This window comes from Xenopus tropicalis, chromosome 8, assembly GCF_000004195.4.
Source record: "Xenopus tropicalis strain Nigerian chromosome 8, UCB_Xtro_10.0, whole genome shotgun sequence".
Taxonomy (NCBI): domain Eukaryota; kingdom Metazoa; phylum Chordata; class Amphibia; order Anura; family Pipidae; genus Xenopus; species Xenopus tropicalis.
This window is the reverse complement of record NC_030684.2, coordinates 66,194,575-66,217,156: the sequence shown is the minus strand read 5'-3', so window position 1 is coordinate 66,217,156 and position 22,582 is coordinate 66,194,575. Positions and strand designations below refer to the sequence as shown.

The window sequence follows — 22,582 nt, the reverse complement described above, 5'->3', positions numbered from 1 at the left end:
TACTTTATACGTTTTAAATAATTCTTACATCAAAATTATTCCAGTTTCCTTCATTCAGCATTCTTAATATTCTAATAACGTTACAAACACACACACAGCTAGTAAAATGCTCACGGTCTCTGAGCTTCCTCCTTGCAGATTTTTCATCTGCAGTCTCTGCTGGAAAAGAACACATTTCTTAACTCATTGAGCAATTTACTGCTGACCCTTAAAGCTTTGAAGAGTTTAGCAATGTGTGCAGCATCAGTTATTAATATATACTGGACATTTTATACTAAATTATTTCCTGCTGAAATTAAGTAGCATTTGAATTATTTCACAGCACTAAAACTACACTTAAAAAGATATATTGATAATAAAACAATGAAAAAGCTACCTAAACTTGCTATGACTGATCTTGAAATTATATTCTCAATGGTACAACATCCTAGTCTTCAAAAGGAGTCTGATAAAATTTAATGATGGGGCACATTTATTAAAGTACGACAGGTACAAAATTAAAAAAAAAAAAAAATCATATTTGGTCATACTGTGCGAGACTTTTTTGTACTTTGGGCCAGGTTGAAGCTGCAGAGTGCCATTGAGTCCTATGGGAGGCTTCCAAAAGCATGCACAAAGGAAAGGTTTTCCTGCCGTTTTCAGATTGCCAATACGATATTATTGTGACTATTCCAATTTTTTTGTAAGCATTTTCGTGATATTTACAGTCATAAATTATCGTATCTAATCTGAATTGTTCCCATTTCGGGATTTGAACTCGTACTTTCATGAATGTGTCCCTATATCTTATTCTAAGGCACAATTTAATGCATCTGAATTCTTTTAAAATGTTGTTTCTAAGGGGCAGATTTACTGAAACTGTAACATTTCTCATTTCTTTTTTTTTTTTTAATTCAAATAAACTATTTTCACGAATGTCTGACATTTCCTAAAACATCTGTGCAGGAAAAAGTCACAAAAAAGTTGCAAAACTTCAAGTTTTTTTTGACTTGTCGCACTGAAAGCTCAACTTTTTCAAATGGTTGCACAAAAAAGCAGCGTAAAAAAATCCGAAAACTTCTAAAGTTTTGAAACAAGAAAAGATCCTTCAGGGAAGGGAGGAGTCATCTGCCATTGACTTCTATTGACTATTGGCAAGTTTTTGCTGACAAATTGTCAGATTAGAATTTTTAGCACACATAATAAATGTCAAAAGGTTTGTGCCTTTTTTTATCTGCAACTTTTGGTGCTAAAAAAATCTGAATGCTCTGAAAAAATCAGAGCATTAGTTAACAATAATATAATGTTCATGATAAACATGAAATTGGATGGGGATATTCTATTAAACCAACCACTTAAGAATTTTGTGCATAAAAAAAAATAAATAAAAATAATATTAATATTAACTAGGTTGTTTATACAAGGCATTATGTCATCAATATTGTACCTTGGAATTTGGGTCTTGGGCAACAATTCTTATTCAAAAATATGTTTGTGTGTTCCCCCTCATTTTTTCAATCCCCCCTCATACTCCCTGCTTCACTTCTCCCTCTCTTAAAAGAGAAAAAGTAAATAAAGTGATCATAAACAGCAAAAAGGGTCCAATATTCAAGCATAGTGCATTGGACTTTATATGCATATCCTTCAAGAATTTATACTTAATAGACTTTATACTGCTGCTGTAAATAGAGGATTGCTCCATTAATATTTTTCAAAAATATTTAATCTGACAAGACCCTATACATAATATGGAACAAGCTGTTCATCATGTAAAGATGTTAAAGTTGTAAAGATGCTAGCTCCATTATTGCTCTACTGGATTAGGAACACTGTGAGGTAATTAAAAAAAGACTGGTGCAGCATATCTAAAACCTAGAATATCACATACATTGCAACATGTAAGAAAGTTAAAATACTTCAGGGACTTAATAAAGCAACCAACCATAAAAGCCACTCTGAAGCCCCCCCACCCATGCTAAGTTATCTCTACAAGAACAAATACTAATCTAATCATGGTAACCATTTCTTTTCTCTGCATGTGTTACCATGTGTTATAGTATGTATATAAATGTGGCCCATGAAATTATAGAAATAACAGGTAAACATTAATGTAATACCACTAAAACAAATGTTAATTTACATTTTCATTGCATAAGAAATAATTACTAGGGATCTTTGTAAAAAGATAGTTTGGCTGTGAACTTTACATCTTAGTGCTAGCATTACAAGAAACGACAATGTGAATATCGAAGCAGCAAGATTTCCATTGAGATCCAGCAATGGAAAGCATTTATCCTTAACAACATTATAAATTGTATATATAAACATTTAGGTATTGTGTAAATAGAGGTATCTGCCCCCCCCCCCCCCCACCATTCTTGGGTTAATAGTTGGAAATTCTAGCTTTTCAAATGTGATAGATCTTGATATATTATGGTACCTTTCTTCTTTTTTTTATCTTGCATGCTTTCCTATCCATGAAGCTTTTTTTTATGTTCAAATTGACCTACTTTACCCTTGCTACCCTACCTAATTATCTCTCCTATATTTTTTATCTCATTTGTGTTGCCCTTTTTTACTTCAGTGTTTTTTCTCAGGCAGTTGCATGGGTAAAGGTACCTTACAGGACAAAAGCTTTGGTAAAAAAAAAGCTCATTGTAATTTTCTTTATTTTTTAAGTTCATTTTATAATTAGTGGACTTCTGCTTTATTTGTATGGTATAAAAGTCAAGCAGTAAATTAGAAAAGATCTCTCTTCTGTGCATTATTTTATTCAGGAAGGTGAATTTACACTCTGAAGGTCAATGTAATGATGGAGCAGTTTATTTGATCTCATTACAAGCTTCAGAAAGCATAGAACACTACTTTATTATTCTACGGCTACCTGCTTCCAGCATCTTCTATATTGGCTGGATGCAAATTCTTTCTGATATTAAGAGTATAAGCTGCAGTGAAATTAATCTTGCCATTTCATTATGACTTCAAAGTCAGAGAACCTAAAATGAACTTACAAGGTAAATATAATTATAGATATTAGGAGTAGAACTGCTTCATTAGGTTTACAAATAAGAATTTAGGAAGCAGAGATTCAGAGAGAACTAGGCATAGCTTAAAACTAGACTTTCTGTATACTGCATAATTGCATATAACTATGTAGCTATTTGCAAAAGTTAGTTTTCTAAGTTAGACTTAAAAAAAAGAAAACTCTCCTTATATTAATCCACAGAAAGCCAAACAAAAATCCCAGCAACAAAACTACAGAGTTAATTGATTAAAAATACCTTTATGACTCCAAAATATTCATCACTAATCATCCATACATGTGTCTTGCTATAAAAACATTTATAATGATTTTAAATTGAATCAATGCTGTGCAGAAAGAATCTAACTGTAAGGAAAACTTTCCTGCATTGAATGTGAAATTTCTTGCTGAGAATTTCCGATGCCTTAAGCTTATTATGTATTGTAGAACAGTCACCTTTTTCCTATTCCAGGGTACACTACATTTTGAAATGTTAATACAGGTATATGGTTTTGGAAGACAAAGTATTGCTGAATGTGTACTTCAGAGCAGTCACTCTTTTTCCTTTTCCAATGTAAATATATTCTTGAAATGTTAAAATATGAATCTGACATTTTAGAAGTGATTGGGGGTTCTCTTGTATGTTCATTCGAAAGCTGTGAATTGCAGAACTTGTATATAGTTTTTTGGAATGGTTCTATTCCACTGGGTAAAGTGTAAAATCCTTGGATACTTTCTAAATTTGGTTGATTATGCTTGCCATGCATGCACCAATTACTGTATAATCTCACTGTTTACACCTTAGGCTGAATGACCGTGTCCTGTGCAGCCATTATTGGGGATTTCTAAATCGTACTGATCCAATTACTCAAGTCTTGGAGCAATAAGTTGAGTCACTGATGCAGTGTGGACTCTCTACACGTATAAAGGTCAAAAGCCCAATGGCTTAAATGAATTACTGACTGGAATTGAGATGGGATTTGCAGGCAGAACTTCCTGATTAAGAGCCTAGTTATTTATACATTACCTCGCTCCCATCTTTTAAGTTGTTTCAGGCAAGTTATTAACTTTTGGGCAAATGTAAGAAAATAGTAACTGTAAAATGATGCAAAAAACGTTTTTGTGCAAACACTTTTTACATTGCATATATGTAATATAGGTTTTGCAAACTGTTCTACATTCAGTTCTACATTCATCAGCAGAAAAAGATAGTGAATGATTTATGTACCAAAACATTTTTCTGAATATTATTTTTACACAAAAATATACAGTACACCATTTTCAAGCTGGTCAAAAAAAAAATGTGCTAAATTTTCATTTTAATAACTAATATAGGCCTTTTCAATGTGATATTCTTATTTAAAGGAAAACTATACCCCCAGAATCAGTAAATACTTCGCTTTTACATCTTTTCCTTTGAGCCACCATTTAGTGACGGGCTGTGTGCTCCCTCAGAGATCACATGACCATAAATAATGCAGCTTTAACTGTAACAGGAAGTAGTGTGGGATTGAGAAGACAGAACTTTGTCCATTAATAGTGATGAGCAAAATTTTTCAGCAGGTATGGATTCGCTGTGAAATTCTGCATTTCACCATTGGTGAATTTTTTCGTGAAGCTGTCACAAAAATCTGCTGCGTCAAAAGTTCGCCAAGTCACGTCGGTCACGTCAAATAAGTGTGGGGGTGTGCCCAAAAAGTCGAGGTTGTGTCAAATAAACAATTTCAACAGTTTTGCAAAATGTTTGGCAAAGCAAAATGGGACTGATTTGCTCATCACTATCCATTAATGGTCTAAAATGTATGGGTGCCTTTGCGTTGTCTGTATAATCCCAGGGGGTGGCCCTTTGTACTTAAAATGGCAACTTTCTAGTTAGATTTACCCAATGGCACATACAATACTACTATCTTTTTATGAAAAAAGTTTACTTAGATAAAACAGTGTTTTATGTTTGAGCTGTTTTATATAATATATTTTTGTAGAGACACTCATTTCTTTAACCATTTTTTTCCATTTACAACATTATGTAACTTAAGTGTAATTGTAATGATTTTTACTGTAACTTTTTTTGAATTTTTGACTGTTTTGCAAAAAAGCAAGAAAGCAATTCCTTAACATTTCTTTCTGACAAGGACATTTCCCACCATTTTCTCGATAGACAAAATGCACAATATTTTCTAGAATCTTCATGTATTTTGTTACTTCTTGATGTAATAAAAAAGACAATTCAGAAGAAACCCCCATATTATTTTGCCTCACAGAGACTAGTCGTAAGCAAGTCATCTGTCACAGTTGTATTAATCTTTGAGGGTTAAAAGGGAATTTAGCTTAAATGCATTGGCTTTAACTACATCTAATTCATAAGTTATTAACAGTAATAATTCACAGAATCTCATCTAATTTTAAGAAATACTGGCCTCTAGCGATGAGCGGATTTTTTCGCCATGCATGAATTTGCGGCGAATTTCGGCATTTGCGAATTGTGTCGCGAAACTTCTGTGAAAATTAGCAGCAGAAAAATTTGTCGCTCTGAATTTTTTTTTGTCGTGTGTGAAATTGGGCGTGGTCACGTCAAAAAAGGGCCGGCGGCAAAAAAAAATAGCCGCGGGCGGAAAAAAAATTGCGGGACAAATGCGTTTTGCAAAATTTTTGCTGTTTCGAGAATTTTCTTGCCGTTTCGTGAATTTTACGGCAAAGCGAAATGGGACAGATTCGCTCATCACTACTGGACTCAGCTAATAATTATTATCTAAATAAAGTTCAAGTTTAAAGTTCAAACTTGAAATATTCAATTATTCATTTTAACAATCACAAATGTTTTGTAAAGGAATATGTAAAATAATAAATTAATAGTATTGTTCTAGCACCAAATAAGTTAAGTTTATGGCAAATTGTCCTGTAATCCTCGGGTCATGCTTTTTTAATGATTCATTACTTAGGGGCCCTGTCACCATGGAGAGGATTTCACAAAAGTGGCATTAGACTGAAACTGGAATTAAAAGAGAATTAAAAGGTGATTAAAAAATCAAGCAGAATGCAGACACCAGTGTATGGCAATACACAGTAGCTCAGGCTTCAGGACTGCTTATGTTTAAGTTGAAAAGCTAATGCTGTAGTTAGTGGTGATGCATCGGTCAAGGGGCATGTCACTGCAGATGACAGCTGTGTACTGGGATATGTGCACGGTTTGAGCCTGTGTAGCAGAACACTGCCTGTGTAGCAGAATACTGACAGCGCCTTAAAAATATAGTAAAGAACTCTTTAAAATGTTTATTTACACCTAAAATTGACTAATGGAAAATCCACTAACAGGTTAACAGCAGTTTTAGATTTTTTTAATGCTTCTCCAGAATGTTTGATTTATTTCAACAGGAAAATTTTTGCCTACAATTTATTACTAATGTTTTTCTTGATGTTATTAGCAAAAGCTGTCAACTTTAATTTATAAACTGGAGTGCTTTGCAAAAAGATACCCGAAATGTATAAGTTGGACAAGAATGAATAAAATGTACAAAAACTCAAAATATTGTTAGGCTTTTGTGAATGTTGTTTTTTATGGCAGTTGCTTGGCAGTAATCTTCCTCTCCAATATCAGTTTTAGAGATACCTTACTTATTAGTTATGCAAAGTAAAAGGTGATGGGATTCGGTTCTCCAGTGTACAATAGATTATTTCTCACTAACACCTAGCAAACATTGCACCATTTTAATTACCTTTTAGCTATTGGTGAGCAATGTTTCAGTCTATTGACTTTCTGTCTATGTATCTGAGCAACCATAATGGCAGGTCCTTCACAGGTGAGTACAACAAATATGCAGATAAAAAGGCTTATGGTTTTTCTCATTTAATGACAAGCTTGTGTCATGATAGTATTATATACAGGGTGGTAAACTGATTCCTGATGAAATTGTCTGTAATGTGTGTGTAAATATAGGGACCATAGGGAGTTATGTAATCAAAGCAAAGATTGCAACAGTTCTTTTACCTATAGCAACCAATCATCATGGAACATTTAATGGTCACCTCTTTTAAAGGCAAACTTGGTGCCTTTTATTACATACAGTATGTGGGTAAGATTGTAAGCTCCACTGGGGCAGTGACTAAACTAAATGGGGAAGAGTATCTGTAAAAAGTTGTGAAATATGTTGTCCCTGTAAACCTAAAGGATGATAACAATAGTGTGCAACAAAAAAAATCATGTTTTTAAAATTTTATTTAATTTATGTCTCATACTTTGAATGTATGGTATGTACTGTGACGTTATTTGACTCAAGCAAGAAATGCAATGATGTGCAAATTTCTCTCTACAACTAACAATCCACATTAACTAAACAATTTTTAAACAGTTTTTCAGTGGCAGACAAGCAAATGCTACCTGCTGGCTGGTATAATTGGAGCAGAGCATGCACCTGTCATTACATTACCTCAAGGATCCCTGCAAAGGGGCATCATTAGGATTAAGTTAAAAATGCATTATAATACCATTAAGGGCAATGTTGCTTTATCGCCCATGGGAGACAACCCATCCAAAAATACCTTGTAATATAGAAAAATTAGGATTTCTACATGTAAACACTTTACATGTGGAAATCTGGCTTTATTGCAGTAAAATGTGGAAGAAGCTTAATACTAGGACTAGACTACAAAAGGGTTATTGCTCAATGCACAGCACCTTCTGATGACCACATTTAGTGATGTGCCATCATATTGTAGTTATTTATATTGACTGATATGTGAGAAGTTGCACTTATATCTCACTTTTTACCGTGTTCCTAATGCTTGACCTTGTAGCCAATTTACTGGATAGGAGCAATTTATCCATCTATGTTTTGAACCAAGTCACTTACAATTAGATTCACTAAACACAAGAAATGCTGCTTAATGTACTTAATCTGACTTGTGTGTGGCCTGTACTTGTATAAATGAGGCTGATGGTGCCTTTAATTTAGTTGCTTTATTTCAAATGTATATTTAAAGCTGACTCCATGCATGTGAAGAAAAGGACAAAAAAGTTAATGACGGTGATAGATCAGTGCTGATAATACCAATGACATGCATAGGTTTTCTGTACTTTATTATGCCATAGTTTCCCACTAAGCTGCATTATAAAACCCATAGCATAGTCACATATAATGCATAGTAACTAAATACAGCATTAATCTGTCTTACCAATGGTAAATGTCATCTCAGCCAGCTTAATTCATAGCTAATAAATTGTGTTTGCTCCTAAATAAATGGACGGTAGAAAGGATTATTATACAAACCTAGTCATCATCCATTAATGTCTTCAAAAGAACCTCCCTTGCCTTTAAACACAGCATTTGTGTAATTTGATGACAGCAGTATTAATGTTGCTTCTGCCAGTGTAAAACTATGTAGGAAAATCCAGGCGAGTTGAGTTACAGAAAATGCTATAAATCAGTGTTTCTTGTTAGGGCTATAAAAGGTTGCTTTTTGTGTAAACTTTGGAACATCCATTTTTCAGTTTCTTATTATGTTGTTTTATATAAAGATATTATTGCTTTGTTTTTTTTGCTTCTTATAACTGTATTTAGTATGTCCCCCTGTTAGATATGCACCACGTGGTAAACATCTTAGAGTGATTTGCAGGGTTGGACTGGGCTGACAGGAAAAAAACCTGGTGGGCCCAGGCCCTCATTGGCCCCGCTGACCCAGACCCAATCCCTGTGGCACTTTCCAGCTGTCTGATCTCCCTCCTTGATGTGCCGAAGATAAGTAAAAAAGTACATGCCCTTGAGGAAGGGGATTATCTGTGCAACGGGGGCCCCAGGGTGTGCGTGGGGGCTGTTATGTGGGCTTCTTTGTGGGGTGTGGGGACCCCTGTTGGGCCCTGCAGAGGCCAGTCCAACAATGGGGATTTATACAATATTGGAGGGAAATATTTATTCTTTGTAATAATATATATAAAGGCCTGATCTTCTGCTCTGCTTGCACATGTGGCTTGTACATAGTCTCTAGGAATCCCTGTCCTTTTAATATTAAACACCCAGGGGGCAGGGGATCATTTACTGGAACATGCACCAGATTGCACCAGAGCAGCCACTAGCGATGAACAAACAACCAATGATTAAGTGTTGTGGGAGCACAAAATGCATGAGGCTATGGAGATGTATTATATAAAAGGTTTTCCTTTTTAACTCTGTCTTCTGGAGGCCTGTGTAAACCTATGAGTGCCCATCAGCTTTTTGTAGTTTATGATTTTTTGATTGGCCAAAACAAATGGGACCAAAATTCCCTGTATTGGCTGCCATCATTTCCTATAAGAATCACCAGAAAGCTTTAGCAACAGCACTCAGTATGTGAATCTCACCTAAAAAAGCATTGGACTGGCTTGCCAGAGTTCCAGAGGATATACTGGTAGTCCCGAAGCAATAGAAATTCTGATAATTTTCTCTTATAGCCATCATAGGTCTATATAACATTTATACAGCTGATCATTCTGAAAGTGGGTCTCAATTTAATATTTATATATAATCAACACATGAAACATTAGGCTAATGCTTCAGAGGCATTTATAGATTCTGCAGAGAAAATCAGTTGTCTAAACTTGCTGTCTACATCTTGTCCACACTCATTTGAAGCAGCGTAGAAAACCCCTGGTCCCGAGCATTCTGGATAAAAGATCCCATACCTGGACTAAAATTCACAATTATTATTGTTTATTTCCTGTACAGAAAGCCTGTCTCCCATAGACTCCATTTTAATCAAATACTTCAGAATTTTAAAACTGATTTCCTTTTTCTCTGTAGAAATAAAACAGTACCTTGTAAATGATCCCAACTAAGATATAAATAATCCTTATTGGATGCAAAACAATCCTATTGGGTTTAGTTAATGTTTTACTGATTTTTTAGTAGACTTAAGGTATGGAGTTCCAAATTACAGAAAGACCCCTTATCTGGAATGCCCTTGGTCCCGAGCATTCTGGATAACAGGTCCAATACCTGTATTATTAAATAAGTATTATTTACAAGCGCTGGACAAATATCATTTATAGATGTTTATGAATAGCGATGAGTGACTTATAAGTTGCATGTGTGAAAAAAATGTACGGTAGCTGTATTTGTGAATTTTTTGGGACAGATACGCTCATCACTATTGATCAAGTATCCTAAGTTTTCCATGTTACTGACACATTAAAGGGGAACAGTTTAAAAGTAAGTGATCAGCACCTGCCCACAAATATATTTTTATTGTGGGTGCATGTACCACCAAGGCCACACTTGAATTCACTCCAAATGTAGAGATGTAGGAGATGTAGGAATTGATTGTTGTTTTCTATATATTTCATTTGTTAAACTACTCTACCTTTTTTAACACAAGCATATACAATAACATAGCACTAACTAGCAAATTTTAGTACACATGTGGTATCCAATGCAAACAATAAGCATATGACAGAAAAATCAAGACCATTAAGAATCCTTTCTGAATTGTGCATTGAAAAGAAAAAAAACACTAGGTTATACCTGGCTTTCATTTAATTCTTCTCTCATGCTTAAACTAGAATGACATGCTACTTACCATACAGAATTGTAACAAGGGATACTGGCATCACCAAGATTCCGACTAGCATATCGGCTACAGCCAGAGACATCAAGAAGAAATTGGTCGCATTTTGAAGTTTCTTCTCAAGTGAAACAGCCATGATAACAAGTATATTACCTCCGATTGTCAAGATAATAATAATCAAAGTCAGCAGGGCAGACCAATTTTTGTCGGCAAGTGATTCGTGGGAGAGCTTTTCCTCTTCAGATGCATTTGCAGGGGCAGATGTTGGCATGCTCTGATTAAGAGTCACATTGTTGTTTACGTGCCAGGCCATCAGTCCATTGTGAAAACTAATATCTACAGATCGTGTGATAGATACTGTTGTCAGGCTGACCAACTTCCCAGTGCCACCGAAAGTGCTCATCTTCTGAAGTGGCTACTTCTTATTGTGCTTTAGGGAAACATAGAACTTCAAATCAAACATTCCAAGAAGAAATACAAAGAACTGTCCTTTTCTCCAAAGCCAAGCAGTGGTTTGGGTTTCCATAATGCTTTGAGTCATATTGCAGTGGTATTCTGAGTGGCATTTGACATGAGACAAGTTGATATCCAGTCTGTGACCCAAAATGACAAAAGTTTTTCTAAACTCCACTTCATTCTCTCTTCAATCACACTGTAAACAAAAAGGAGACATCTGTAAATGCACAACTAAATTATCTAATGCTTTGCCATGCCAATGACAATTCTACTAATCATTTATAAACGTTGCTGCAAATGGTATGTTTAAAAAATGTTTTCCTTTTGCCACTATTCAACAGAAATCACAGCAAAAATATGCTTGTGATTTTTTCCCCATGCCTTAAATTTTTAAGCTGTCGTTTCTACACCCTGCATCCTTACGGCTTCTAAACTAAGGAGTAGGGTAGAAATGCTGCACTGTGTGTTTTGGGCTTCTGTACCAACTCACAATATACTGTATGTATATGTATGTATGTATATATATATATATATATATACATACACACACACACACAGTATTTATATATATGCATATATATATTTTATATAAAAACTCCAGGCTGGGGAGCACTCCAAAAGTAGGAGACAATACCTGGGTGCAAAAGCTTAAATAAATTGTATAAAAGCAAAAATGTCGGCACTCACAGGGTTTGCACAAAAAGAAGTAAAGACTTTATCAATGCAGAAGGTGAAGTTTATTTATCCTACATTTCAGTCCCTTATTGGAAAAAAATAATATAAATGTCACAATGTAAGGCTGATTAGTAAATAATACTGATTATTAGTAAATTCTCTCTGCTCTTAAAACAATCTAATTAGAATCCAAATTTAATAATCAGCCTTGTAGCATCAGTTTATATGGCAGGCAAACTTAATTTTCTACTTAATAATATGCAATGACCCCTAAGTTTAGCCTCCCAACAGCTGCTCAGAGGACACTGAGCATGCGAATGCCACTGACACTTCAAATAAAATCCAAGATGGAGAACTCCTGTAACAAATTTGTTGTCCTGTATTAAGGCAACTATAGAGATCCTGAACCTTTAGGCTGTTGGAATGAGTTCAGTTTATAACATAGGACATTTCTACCTATATTTATTTGTAGGATTTAGTTCTCTTTTAAGTTTTTTTTTATTCAGGTATGGGACCTGTTATCCAGATAAGGGGTCTTTCTGTAATTTGGATCTTCATACTTAAGTCATTAAGTAAAGTAAAATCATTAAAAACATTAAGGATGGTTTTGCCTCCAATAAGGATTAATTATACCTTAGTCAGGATCAACTACAAGCTACTGTTTTATTATTTACAGAGAAAAAGGAAATCATTTTTAAAAATTAGAATTATTTGCTTATAACAGTCTTCCCGTGATTTGGAAAATTCTGGATAACTGGTTTCCGGATAACCGATCCCATGCCTGTATTTTGAGATGTTGTTAGTGATTAAGAAAAAAATATGATTGTGGTAAAACCAAAACTGAAATTATTTTACACAAATCACAGTGAAATGTGAATGCAGAAATGAATAAATAATGTCCATAATTATAAGTCGAGGTTTATAGTAAGTTTTTGACACTATATAACATTTCTTTTCCTGTTATTTTAAAGGAAATAACCATCCTGACTTAAAATGATATGTCAGCTTATGTTATAGAACTCTCCAGAGTGAGTTCCTGTGTTCAGTGCAAATGACTTGCAAAGAAAGTATCCTTTTGTGAAGACTGTGCCAAGGGCCACAGGGATCAGAGCTAAGGGAAAGTTGCAAATGTTACATTGCACTCTTATGCCCTGATCATTATTTTAAGGGGCACACAACTACTGCAGAAATATTCACAGGCAAAAGTCTCCAAAGCTTTAAATATTTCCCTAAGCTTTATTCAACATCATGTTAGCCCAAGTTGTTTTACCCAGTGCCTTGTGTATTTATTGCCAATATATATCTTACATTCTGCTGCCTAACATCTAACTAACAAGCATTAGCTTTCTCTGATCTGTTCTTATGTACCTTTAGTAGAGTTACAGAGATGTTTAAATTATATTTTACAATCACTTTATACCTACGATACACCCAATTATGTTCAAATATAACATACTGACTCAAGGAAGCACTTAACAAAGCAAGCACATAACAGGTTAAATGAGATCCCAGTTTTGCCCAGCTACTTAACTGTCTTGAATACTCTTAATTAACAATCAAGCTTCTTCTATTGAATGAGTTTGAAGCAAGGTCAAAACATGAGCTGCTCTCTCCTAACACATTTTGTATTAATGGACACTTCATCAGTTGCTGTATACTCTTATGAAGCATTCCAAGATGTGAAACGTGCCTGGGTTTATTAAGTTTAATATATGATATAAGCCACACCTGTGTGCACCCAATCCTATTTATCATAATTGTGAGATAAGCAATGTTCTGTACATGCTCTGTATATACCTTGTATATTTATTATCTAGGATTTACAAGTCTACTAAAATATTTAAGCCTTAAATAAGCCCAATAAGAGTTTTTCCAGCAGTCTTAATTTTTACAGCATAGTTACCATCAATACAAGGCACAGTTGTATTATTATTTATTATTGCTAAGTTGCTTTATTTAAACAATATATTTACATATATTTATCAGCACCGAGGCAGCTGATGGGTGAGTGCGCCTTCCAGTGTATATATATATATATAACATATATAATATAATGTCTATAGGGTAGCACTCTGCTTCAAAAAACTTTACCCAGGTGCACAGTAAAATGCGTAAAATCCACAAAAATACAAGGCCCCAAAGGGGGGCCGAAACATAACGTTGGCTGCATATCTCTACTAAATACACGTTTTGTGTATTTTTTATATGCATTATTACAGCACCCTGCTATACAGCAACACATGGTGCACATCCCCAACAGGTTCCGACATCCATATATAAAAATAATTTCATAAATGGACAGCACACACATTTAAAGTGCAAAACCATGTATTCTAAAAATCCCATCATACTCATACTGTACACAAAAGCGAGGTTTCGAGCCCGGCCGGCACTCACGTTTAATGAAAAATATATAGAAGCCTGGGTGCAGACCTAAAGGAACCAATGATACAACAAAAGGAGGATCTGCACTCACAGGACTTATGAAGACAAAACAATGTTTATTATAAGAACACTGAAAAGGCTAGTGTGTTAGCTGAAAAAGCGTTTTGTCCTCAAAAGTCCTGCGAGTGCAGATCCTCCTTTTGTTGTGTGTATATATATATATATATATATCTTTGTATATACTGTATATAATCTTTAGAATAAAGCTAATCTAATATTTAGCCCTAGACCATATTATTGTATTTATTTTAGAGGCATTTCTATTTTATATCTGGCTACAATTGCTATCCTTAATCCACTTAACTACCCACTGTAAAAGGTAATGAGGAGTCTCTAGAGTTTTAGAAAGAAACATATGAAGAATAGCAAATGGCATCTTCAATAAGCTAGTGAATCTGTGCCCAAGAGAACAGACAAACATTTTATAAGTAAAAATATGTGAAAATATAAAGGTGAAGGAAGGGTGCACTATAATGTGAATCTATGAAATGCCAAAATGCAGAAATTCACTGTGAATCCATGCCTGGCGAAAAAAATGTGCTCATCACTACTCTTGAGTACATGATGGCAAGTGTGTCTGTTGATTCTCTGGAGATTCCTACTCAGTAGAATGTAAGCTTTACCTTTAAATGTTTTTATCCCTGTGGGACAGGTCTATTGCTGGGCCACAGAATCCAACTTCTATTTAAAGCCAAAGTTTTAGGCTAGAGTTCTCCAAAATTATACAAGGCATTATGATACAACATATTTTTTGTTTTACCTAGCAAATTTCTTAATTATTCTTAGTTACTCATTTGCCTTTACCTTCCTTTAGTGGCTTAATAGTTACATCAAATATAGGTCTGTCAGTTTATTTGGTCATTAAAAAGAAAGTGAAATATTTATTTAGATTCAGGGCCAGTTTTATGAATGCTTGACCCTTCGAAGGGGCTGGAGCAATAATAAAAACAAAACCTTACATAAGTTAAGGAAGGGTATTTTTTGGAGGGGGGCCTCATTAATTGACATTTTTTGTGAGCTGGCTTTTAGGTGCCAAACTTTTTTTTATTTAAAGAAACTCAGGGAAAAATACCTCAACTAACTAACAATTTTCTAAACTCAGGCAGGATTTCCTTTTCAATTGCTCAAGCTTTATGGGGCATACATCTGCCCATAGTGTTCCTTTAAGATGAGATTTGTGATAAAAAAAAAAATGAATGGGATTTTTTTTATATTACTATTTGATTTTTTCAGATGTGTACAAAGTAACCCCAGATTAAAGAAGGAAAGGTAAAATCTAAGTAACCTTTATCAGAAAGGTCTATGTATATACTGTACAACCATAAGCACTCACAGAAAAGCACACATGATTTCTTGTCTTCTTTTGTGTAAAGATGTTCTTTAGTATCAGACTTCCTCTTTCAGAAAAATCCTTCATTACCTTGGACAGAGGCTGCACAGTTCTCTCCTTTCTCCTGCTCCCACCTCCCATAAGATTTCACTCCCCTTCCATCAGAATGTGTGATCTGAGCTACGGAAGCTACTAAGACTGAACTAAAATGGCAGCTTCTATCTTAAACAAACAGAGGGAACTTTTAGGTCTGTTTTCTCAGGTATGGTAAAGCTTTCTGCAGAATACATACAGCATTCTAGCTTGCACTTATGTAGCTAATTTATTGGCAGTAAAATGCCAAAATGCCTTTCCTTCTCAAAAACAGTGTATAAAGTTTTCACAAAATATAATTATTCCTTGCACAACATATAATTAATACTCAAAGGCATTAAAACATTTAAATGCAAATTGTTTTCTTGAAAAATAAAAATTTTAAACTATCATTATCCCTTGGTAAAAATGAATCTTTCATAAATGTGGACCTGTATCTACTAGGTCTGTTTGGGACCATGGACAGTTCTCTGAGTATCATGGGATTATGCACACAAGTCTCTGCTCTACCTTTGCGCAATGCATTCTACCCAACTGAGGCACTATTGCCCACAGCTCTGTGACTGTGTCTGCTTGAGTTTAAAGAGCAGTTCCTTCTAAATGAGAACTTAAACTCTTCCCATTTTTATATTTTAAGGTTATATAGGTGGCATGTATTCTGGGTGAGGAGTTTCCACTGACCATAATAAAACCCACAGTTTCACTCAGCTCAAACTTGTTTCAGATTCCACATAACACATCCCAGTGCAACTCTACTCAATGCAAACCTTATCTTCTCTACGAAAACTATTCTCCATGGAACTTCTTATCTACTCCAGTGCAATGCTACTCCAAGTAAATCCCCATCCTCTTCTGTACAACTCTACTCCATGTAAACCCCTATCCTCTTCAATACAACTTTACTCCATGTAAATCCCAATTCTCTCTATTACAGCTGCACTCCATGTACATCCCCATCCTCTAAAATACAACTCCTCTCCATGTGAATCACCATCTTCTCCAGTACAACGCCACTCCATGTAAATCCCCACCCCACTGGGTCACTGTTCTCTGTTGTGCTGTACACAAATATTATTAAATATTATAGGGTTGATTCACTAAAGTGAGTTAACGCTTATTGCATGCTTTTTTGGGTTAAAATTTATGCAAAAAAAACGTGCAATTCGCTAAAGTATCATCGCATGCGTTAAGTCGAATATCGCATGCGTTAAATAGCGCGCAACCGAATGCATTAATTTTACCGCATTGCGTTAATTCTCGCACAGAAATAATACTAACACGTGATTCACAAACACTTAGATGCGATAAATATTGCATTAGTCTATGCGAAAATTAACACCTACTTGGGGCAGGCAGTAATTATAGAAAAGTACAGTTCATGAGCTTTTGGCAACACAATATGGACTTTGCAGTGTGATTTATTCAAGTCTGTGTTGGCCCTAGAGTAATGTAGCCTCCAGTTCGCAGGGAAATGGTCATTTTCAAAAAAAGTAGTTTTACGAATGTAATGCTGTGTATGGCACAAAAATAGTCTTCGCGAATTAAATAACGCAAACAGCATTGCGTCTAAATTAACGCAAATATCCTTTTAGTACGTTAAGACGGGAAAAATAAGACGCAATAAAATTTTTAACACATGCTATAAATAGCGCTTGTTTTAGCGCACTTTAGTGAATTAACCCTTATGTCCCACTCTGAAATAGTCAATGGACAGATTGCAAAAAGTAAAATTTGTACCAATATATGAGAAAGCATTGACCACTGTTTATTAAAGTTTTAAAACAACTGTATTATACACAGGTTTTCTGTGTAATTAAAACAGTATGTGCCCTACAGCCCTATTTCAACTAAAATAGCTGTCTAAACTACATTCAAACCTCTTTGAGGTACCACGGTCTGTACCAATGAAGTGTAATAGTAAACTATATTTAAATGTCATTTTTTGGTCTTACCAGTGACTTAATTGTAGGGCACTGTGAAAAAATACTTTGTGATAAAAAAAAATATTACTTTGTTATTTGTTAAATTGCTGACTATTAAAAATACATTAGTGAAAACCCAAATCCATTTTCCTTTTTCATGTATCATTTTAAATTGAAAGGCACTATTTTGCTAAGTACAATAACTTAGACTAGAATTCATTTTACAGAACAATAGTCAAGGAAATGTAATTACTGGTGTTTGCCAACTGCTATTATAAGTAAAAATTCATATTTCTCATAGAAACTGTAAAAAGACAACAACCATACCTCTAAACAACTGATGAAATGCATTTTTACAACCATAAAACAGAGTATTTTGGTTTTATGTTAAATTGTTTCTGTAATATGCAACATCATCCCAAAAATCTGCTACAATAAATGTATACACTAGAAACCCCCCATAAAGATCCTTTAACATGAAGTTATGGTAGCATATCACGGTGTACCTGGTCTTTAGAGATGTAGCGAACCTCACAAAAAAAGTTCGCGAACCCGTTCGCGAACTTCCGCCAAAAAGTGCAAACTTTTGCGAACTTTGCGAACCCCATAGACTTCAATGGGAAGGGGAACTTTAAAACCTAGAAAAGCCATTTCTGGCCAGAAAACTGATTTTAAAGTTGTTTAAAGGGTGCCACGACCTGGACAGTGACATGCAGGAGGGGGATCAAGGGCAAAAATTTATCTGAAAAATACATTGTTGACACAGTGTTGCGTTTTGTGCTGTAAAGGGCAGAAATCACACTACATTTCTAAACTTGTGTAATAAACTGCTTTAAAACGTCCGGCGTCTACATGCCAATCAAGTCGTGTAAAGGTTACAGCCGGTTCACACGCAAAGACAAAACGCCTCAGTACTGGATACGGAATATATTATTGCTGGTGGAAAAACATCGCTCAGGTGATTTTATTGCAATGCAATGTCACTACTATGTGTAACGTATTGGGTTACAGCAGATGAGATCAGCAGGAGAGCTGTCCCCAGCAGCTGCATACAGAGCAGTAGAAAGTAGATTACTAGTCAGAAAAGCTACCTAAACTGTCCCTCAAACCCCTGCACAGCTCTCTCCCTATGCTAACTCATCAAGCACACACAGGCAGAATGTAAAATGGCTGCTGGGCTTCGGTTTATATATGGAAGGGAGTGGTCCGGGGGTGGTCCAGGAGGGAGAGCTGCCTGATTGGCTGCCATGTATCTGCTGGCTCTGGGGTGAGAGGTCAAAATTTGACTCCAGCTAAGGCGAACCCAAAATTGCGAACTTCGCTAAAAGTTCGCAAACTTGCGAACTTGCGAACACCCGATTTTCGTGCGAATTAGTTCTCCGGCGAACAGTTCGCTACATCTCTACTGGTCTTCTCTCATTAATACTGAATGAGATCAAACTCAGTCATAAATGAAGATTTGTTTATTTAAAAAGGACACATTGCAAAGCTGTATTTAGGGGCTTTCTATATAAAAAAGGTTTCCATATAGCAGATCCAATACATGTACTTATTTTTTTCCTTGATTCTTCTGTGTGCAGTGTTTAAGCAGTACGTGATTGTTTCTGTAATGCATGTGCTATCAAGAAAGACCAGAAAAGCTGTTGCCAACTAATCAATCATAATGATTTATTCTAATGTTGTTGAATCCATTTGGGATTAATAAATGATTTATTAGATAACCCAGACTGTATTGCAGTGTTAAGGTGACAATGTCAAATTTGAGTTTGCTACTTTATAGCAGATTTCTGTACAAATGTCACATGCTGCATTATATTAGTATAGCATAATAAATATCAAATAATAAAGATCAAATCCAGCGATGAGCGAAATTTTTCGCCAGGCATGGATTCACTGCGAATTTCTCGCAAATTTTTCGGTGAAGCGAAACGAGACAGATTTGCTCATCACTAATCATATTGTTATGGCTTTTGTAATGTCTTTCTGAACGTTTATTCTCTTGTTTTTCTCATTTACGAAAAGTCTACTTTGGGTGCCTTTTTTCAGGTCATGCTGATATTTCACAATTACACAATTACAAAAGTTTCCATTCTGCATGGACATTCTCCAATGAGGTACTGCTTTAGGTGCTGTTGCATCAACTGTCTAGTCAACCAGAAAGCAAGGGGGGGTAACATTTTTCCTATTTCTCATTATGAGTCACAATAAACAAGATGTTTAGCAATAATCTAGAGCCTATGACGGGCCACTAACCAAAGAAAGTATACAGCTCTCAACACTGTGTTTATCCTTTCTAGATATGCGTAGGCTCCTATTTATTAAAAATGTCTCAGTACATAGGCTATATTTTTGTCAACAGATGTGAGCAAATTACCTACCACCAATGATTTAAACAAGAGCTCCAATATGTGCAGTTGGAATCTTTGCTTTATATGTTTACAATCTTGCTTCATCTGTATATGATTTGCATAAAAGTGCACACAAACTTTTAAGCATCAATCTCCTTGATAATTGGGACATTAAATAGCCCCCTAAAATTGACTTATTTTTTGGAGTCAATGTCAATAGATTTTAGGAGGAAATTGTATTTCTGTCCAAGATGGAGAACCTGTTTATAAAACACTGAAGGAAGAACATTTAATGGTTAGCATTTAATTAAAGATACAGGCAAAGAAAAATGCCTATCTAGACATGTGGTTCAGATGGTTTCAGTGGCAATCCTGGGGCACCCAATGCCACCCCTTCTCTCCCTCTATGCACTTGCAACTTTAGCATAAGAGAAGGCTCAGAGGGGGCAGCATCACTAGTGCAGAGAGCGCTATTGTGTTACCAGAGACTGCTTTTTGCTGCCCCTGGTAACTGGCCTTTCACTGCCACCTGAGTCATGGTTCTCACCTTGCCGCAGGCGCGACCCTGGATCGCTCATCCCAATTACAACTAAAGTCCAAACTGAAAAAGTATGCTCGGGAAAAATTTGCAGACGCAAAACGACGACTTTTGGAATTGTCACACCAAAACTTCTACTTTTTTGAATTGTTGTATCAAAAATCTTGAAACCTCTAAAGTTTCAAAGTAAAAGAAGGATCCTCTTGTATTTGGAGTTTTTTTGTTATTTCATTTTCAGTTAAGGAGCTCTCCACTTTGGAGTTTCAGCAACTATTTGGTTGCTAGGGTCCAAATTATCTTAGAAACCAGGGAGTGGTTTGGATGAGAGACTGGTGTATGAATAAGAGAGGGCCTGAATAGAAAAACAGTTACAAAAAGTAACAATAACGGTAAAACTGTAGCCTCATAGAGCAATAGTTTTTTGGTTACTGAGATCAGTGACCTCCATTTAAAAACTGCTAAGAGTTGGAAGAAAGTTGCTTTAAATTGGCCATTCATACTAAAGGTTAACTCTACTAAAAGTTAACTTAAAGGTGAACCAACTGTTTAATGGCACTGAAGTTTAAAGGACAATGAAAGGTTAATATAAATTAAAAGTAAGTCTAAAGGCATTCTTTTTAAGTACTTACTGCATATCTAAATTCCCAGATCCCTGCTTGCTTCTCTGAGATATGGTGCTGGCAGCCTACAGCAGTGTGAAGACTACAGTGACATCACTGAAATCTCTCTGTCCTTCCTGTAGCTGCCAGCGGCAGCCTTCCTATTCTCTGAGCATGTGTGTAACTTGATCCTGTCTCCTGTTCTGAGCTACACATGCCCACCAGCCAATCAGAAGCGGATCTGGCAGAGGGGAGGTGGGGGGAGGGAATGAAACACATGTGCAGTATGAAGCAAGGAGGGAAAGGAAGGGAGAATACCTTTTTAGAGATGGCTGCCTGTTCTAGAAAATGTGAAGTAAGTGTGACTGAGTAAATATTTGATTAGGTGAGCCAAAAGTGTGGCGTTTTTACTAAACAATAGGAGGACTATTGGGCAGTATGCTTTTTAAATTTTGACTTGCATTCTCCTTTAAAGGAGAAGGAAAGGTAAAAACTAAGTAAGCTTTATCAGAAAAGTCTATGTAAACACAGCCATAAGCACTTACAGTAATGCTGTCCTCTATCAAAAGAAACACAGGATTTTTTGTCTCCTTTTTTGTAAACATGTTCTTAAGTATAAGACTACCTCTCTCAAAAATCCTTCATTCCCGGGGCTAGAGTCTGCACACCTCTCTCCTCCCTCCCTTCTCCTGCTCCCCCCTCCCATAAGAATTCATAAAACTTACTCCCCCCTCCCTTAAGAATGTGTGATCTGCGCTACCAATTACTAAAGCTGTAGCAGGAAGCTATGTAGATCAAGCTAAAATGGCTGCTGCTATCTTAAATAAACAGATGGAGCTTCTAGGGTTCTTTACTCAGGTATGGTAAAGCTTTCTGCAGACTAAATATAGCGTCCTATGTGGCACTAATGTGGTGAATCTATTGACAGTAAAATGCCAAAATGATATTCCTTCTCCATTAAGGCGGTATCTGGGCTAGTAAATCAGTGGTTCTGAAGGCATATTTGGTCACATAGACATAAAAGAGTCTTTTGCATGTTTTTATATAAAAATTTGAAGTGAGGGATAAAAACCATTTTCTTGTTTAAGCACAGGCAGAGAATAATAAAGGTTTAGAGGCTTATCATTGGCAGTATTTGACAACATTAGCAGGAACATTTTTCCTTTGCACACAGTTAAAATATGGTTCATGAACATTGTGACTCAACCTCCAACAGGAAAAAGGCTCTGCATTTTGTCATTTGCTTTAGTGCATTAAAGCGTCTTACTGCTCTTGAAAGTATGAAAACATTTGAATGCAGATACATGCCTTTATAAAGCATTATGCAATTCAACACAATTATCCTTTGTTTTAGATGCTGAACACAATTATTCTAGGATGTAAAATAGTTCTCATGATTGTTCCCCTTCATGTAACGACAATTATAAAAGTAGAATGTTAATTGTCTGAAAAGCAAACTTCAATAGCAGTGTATTGCAGATATTCTATGGACACAGGATTTGCTTTTATGTGATGCACATCACAAATCACACAGAAAATTCTATCTATTCATGCATTGCTCAGAGCAGCTCTTTCCTTTTCATGGCAAGAGGAAAATGCTGACAATTCTTATACTTCTTTTATATCTGACAAGAACAATCAA

General features: G+C 35.5%; 1 protein-coding gene across 1 annotated transcript in view; it reads right to left on the bottom strand.

Moving 5' to 3' along the window:
* The window catches only part of htr2c (5-hydroxytryptamine (serotonin) receptor 2C, G protein-coupled), a 126,849-nt gene that overhangs the window by 39,713 nt on the left and 64,554 nt on the right, over positions 1–22,582 (bottom strand). Inside the window, exon 2 of the mRNA XM_018096344.2 lies at positions 10,547–11,186. Within this exon, the coding sequence (XP_017951833.1) occupies positions 10,547–10,937 (391 nt within the window). The 5' untranslated portion in view covers positions 10,938–11,186. The remainder of the gene's footprint in view (positions 1–10,546; positions 11,187–22,582) is intronic.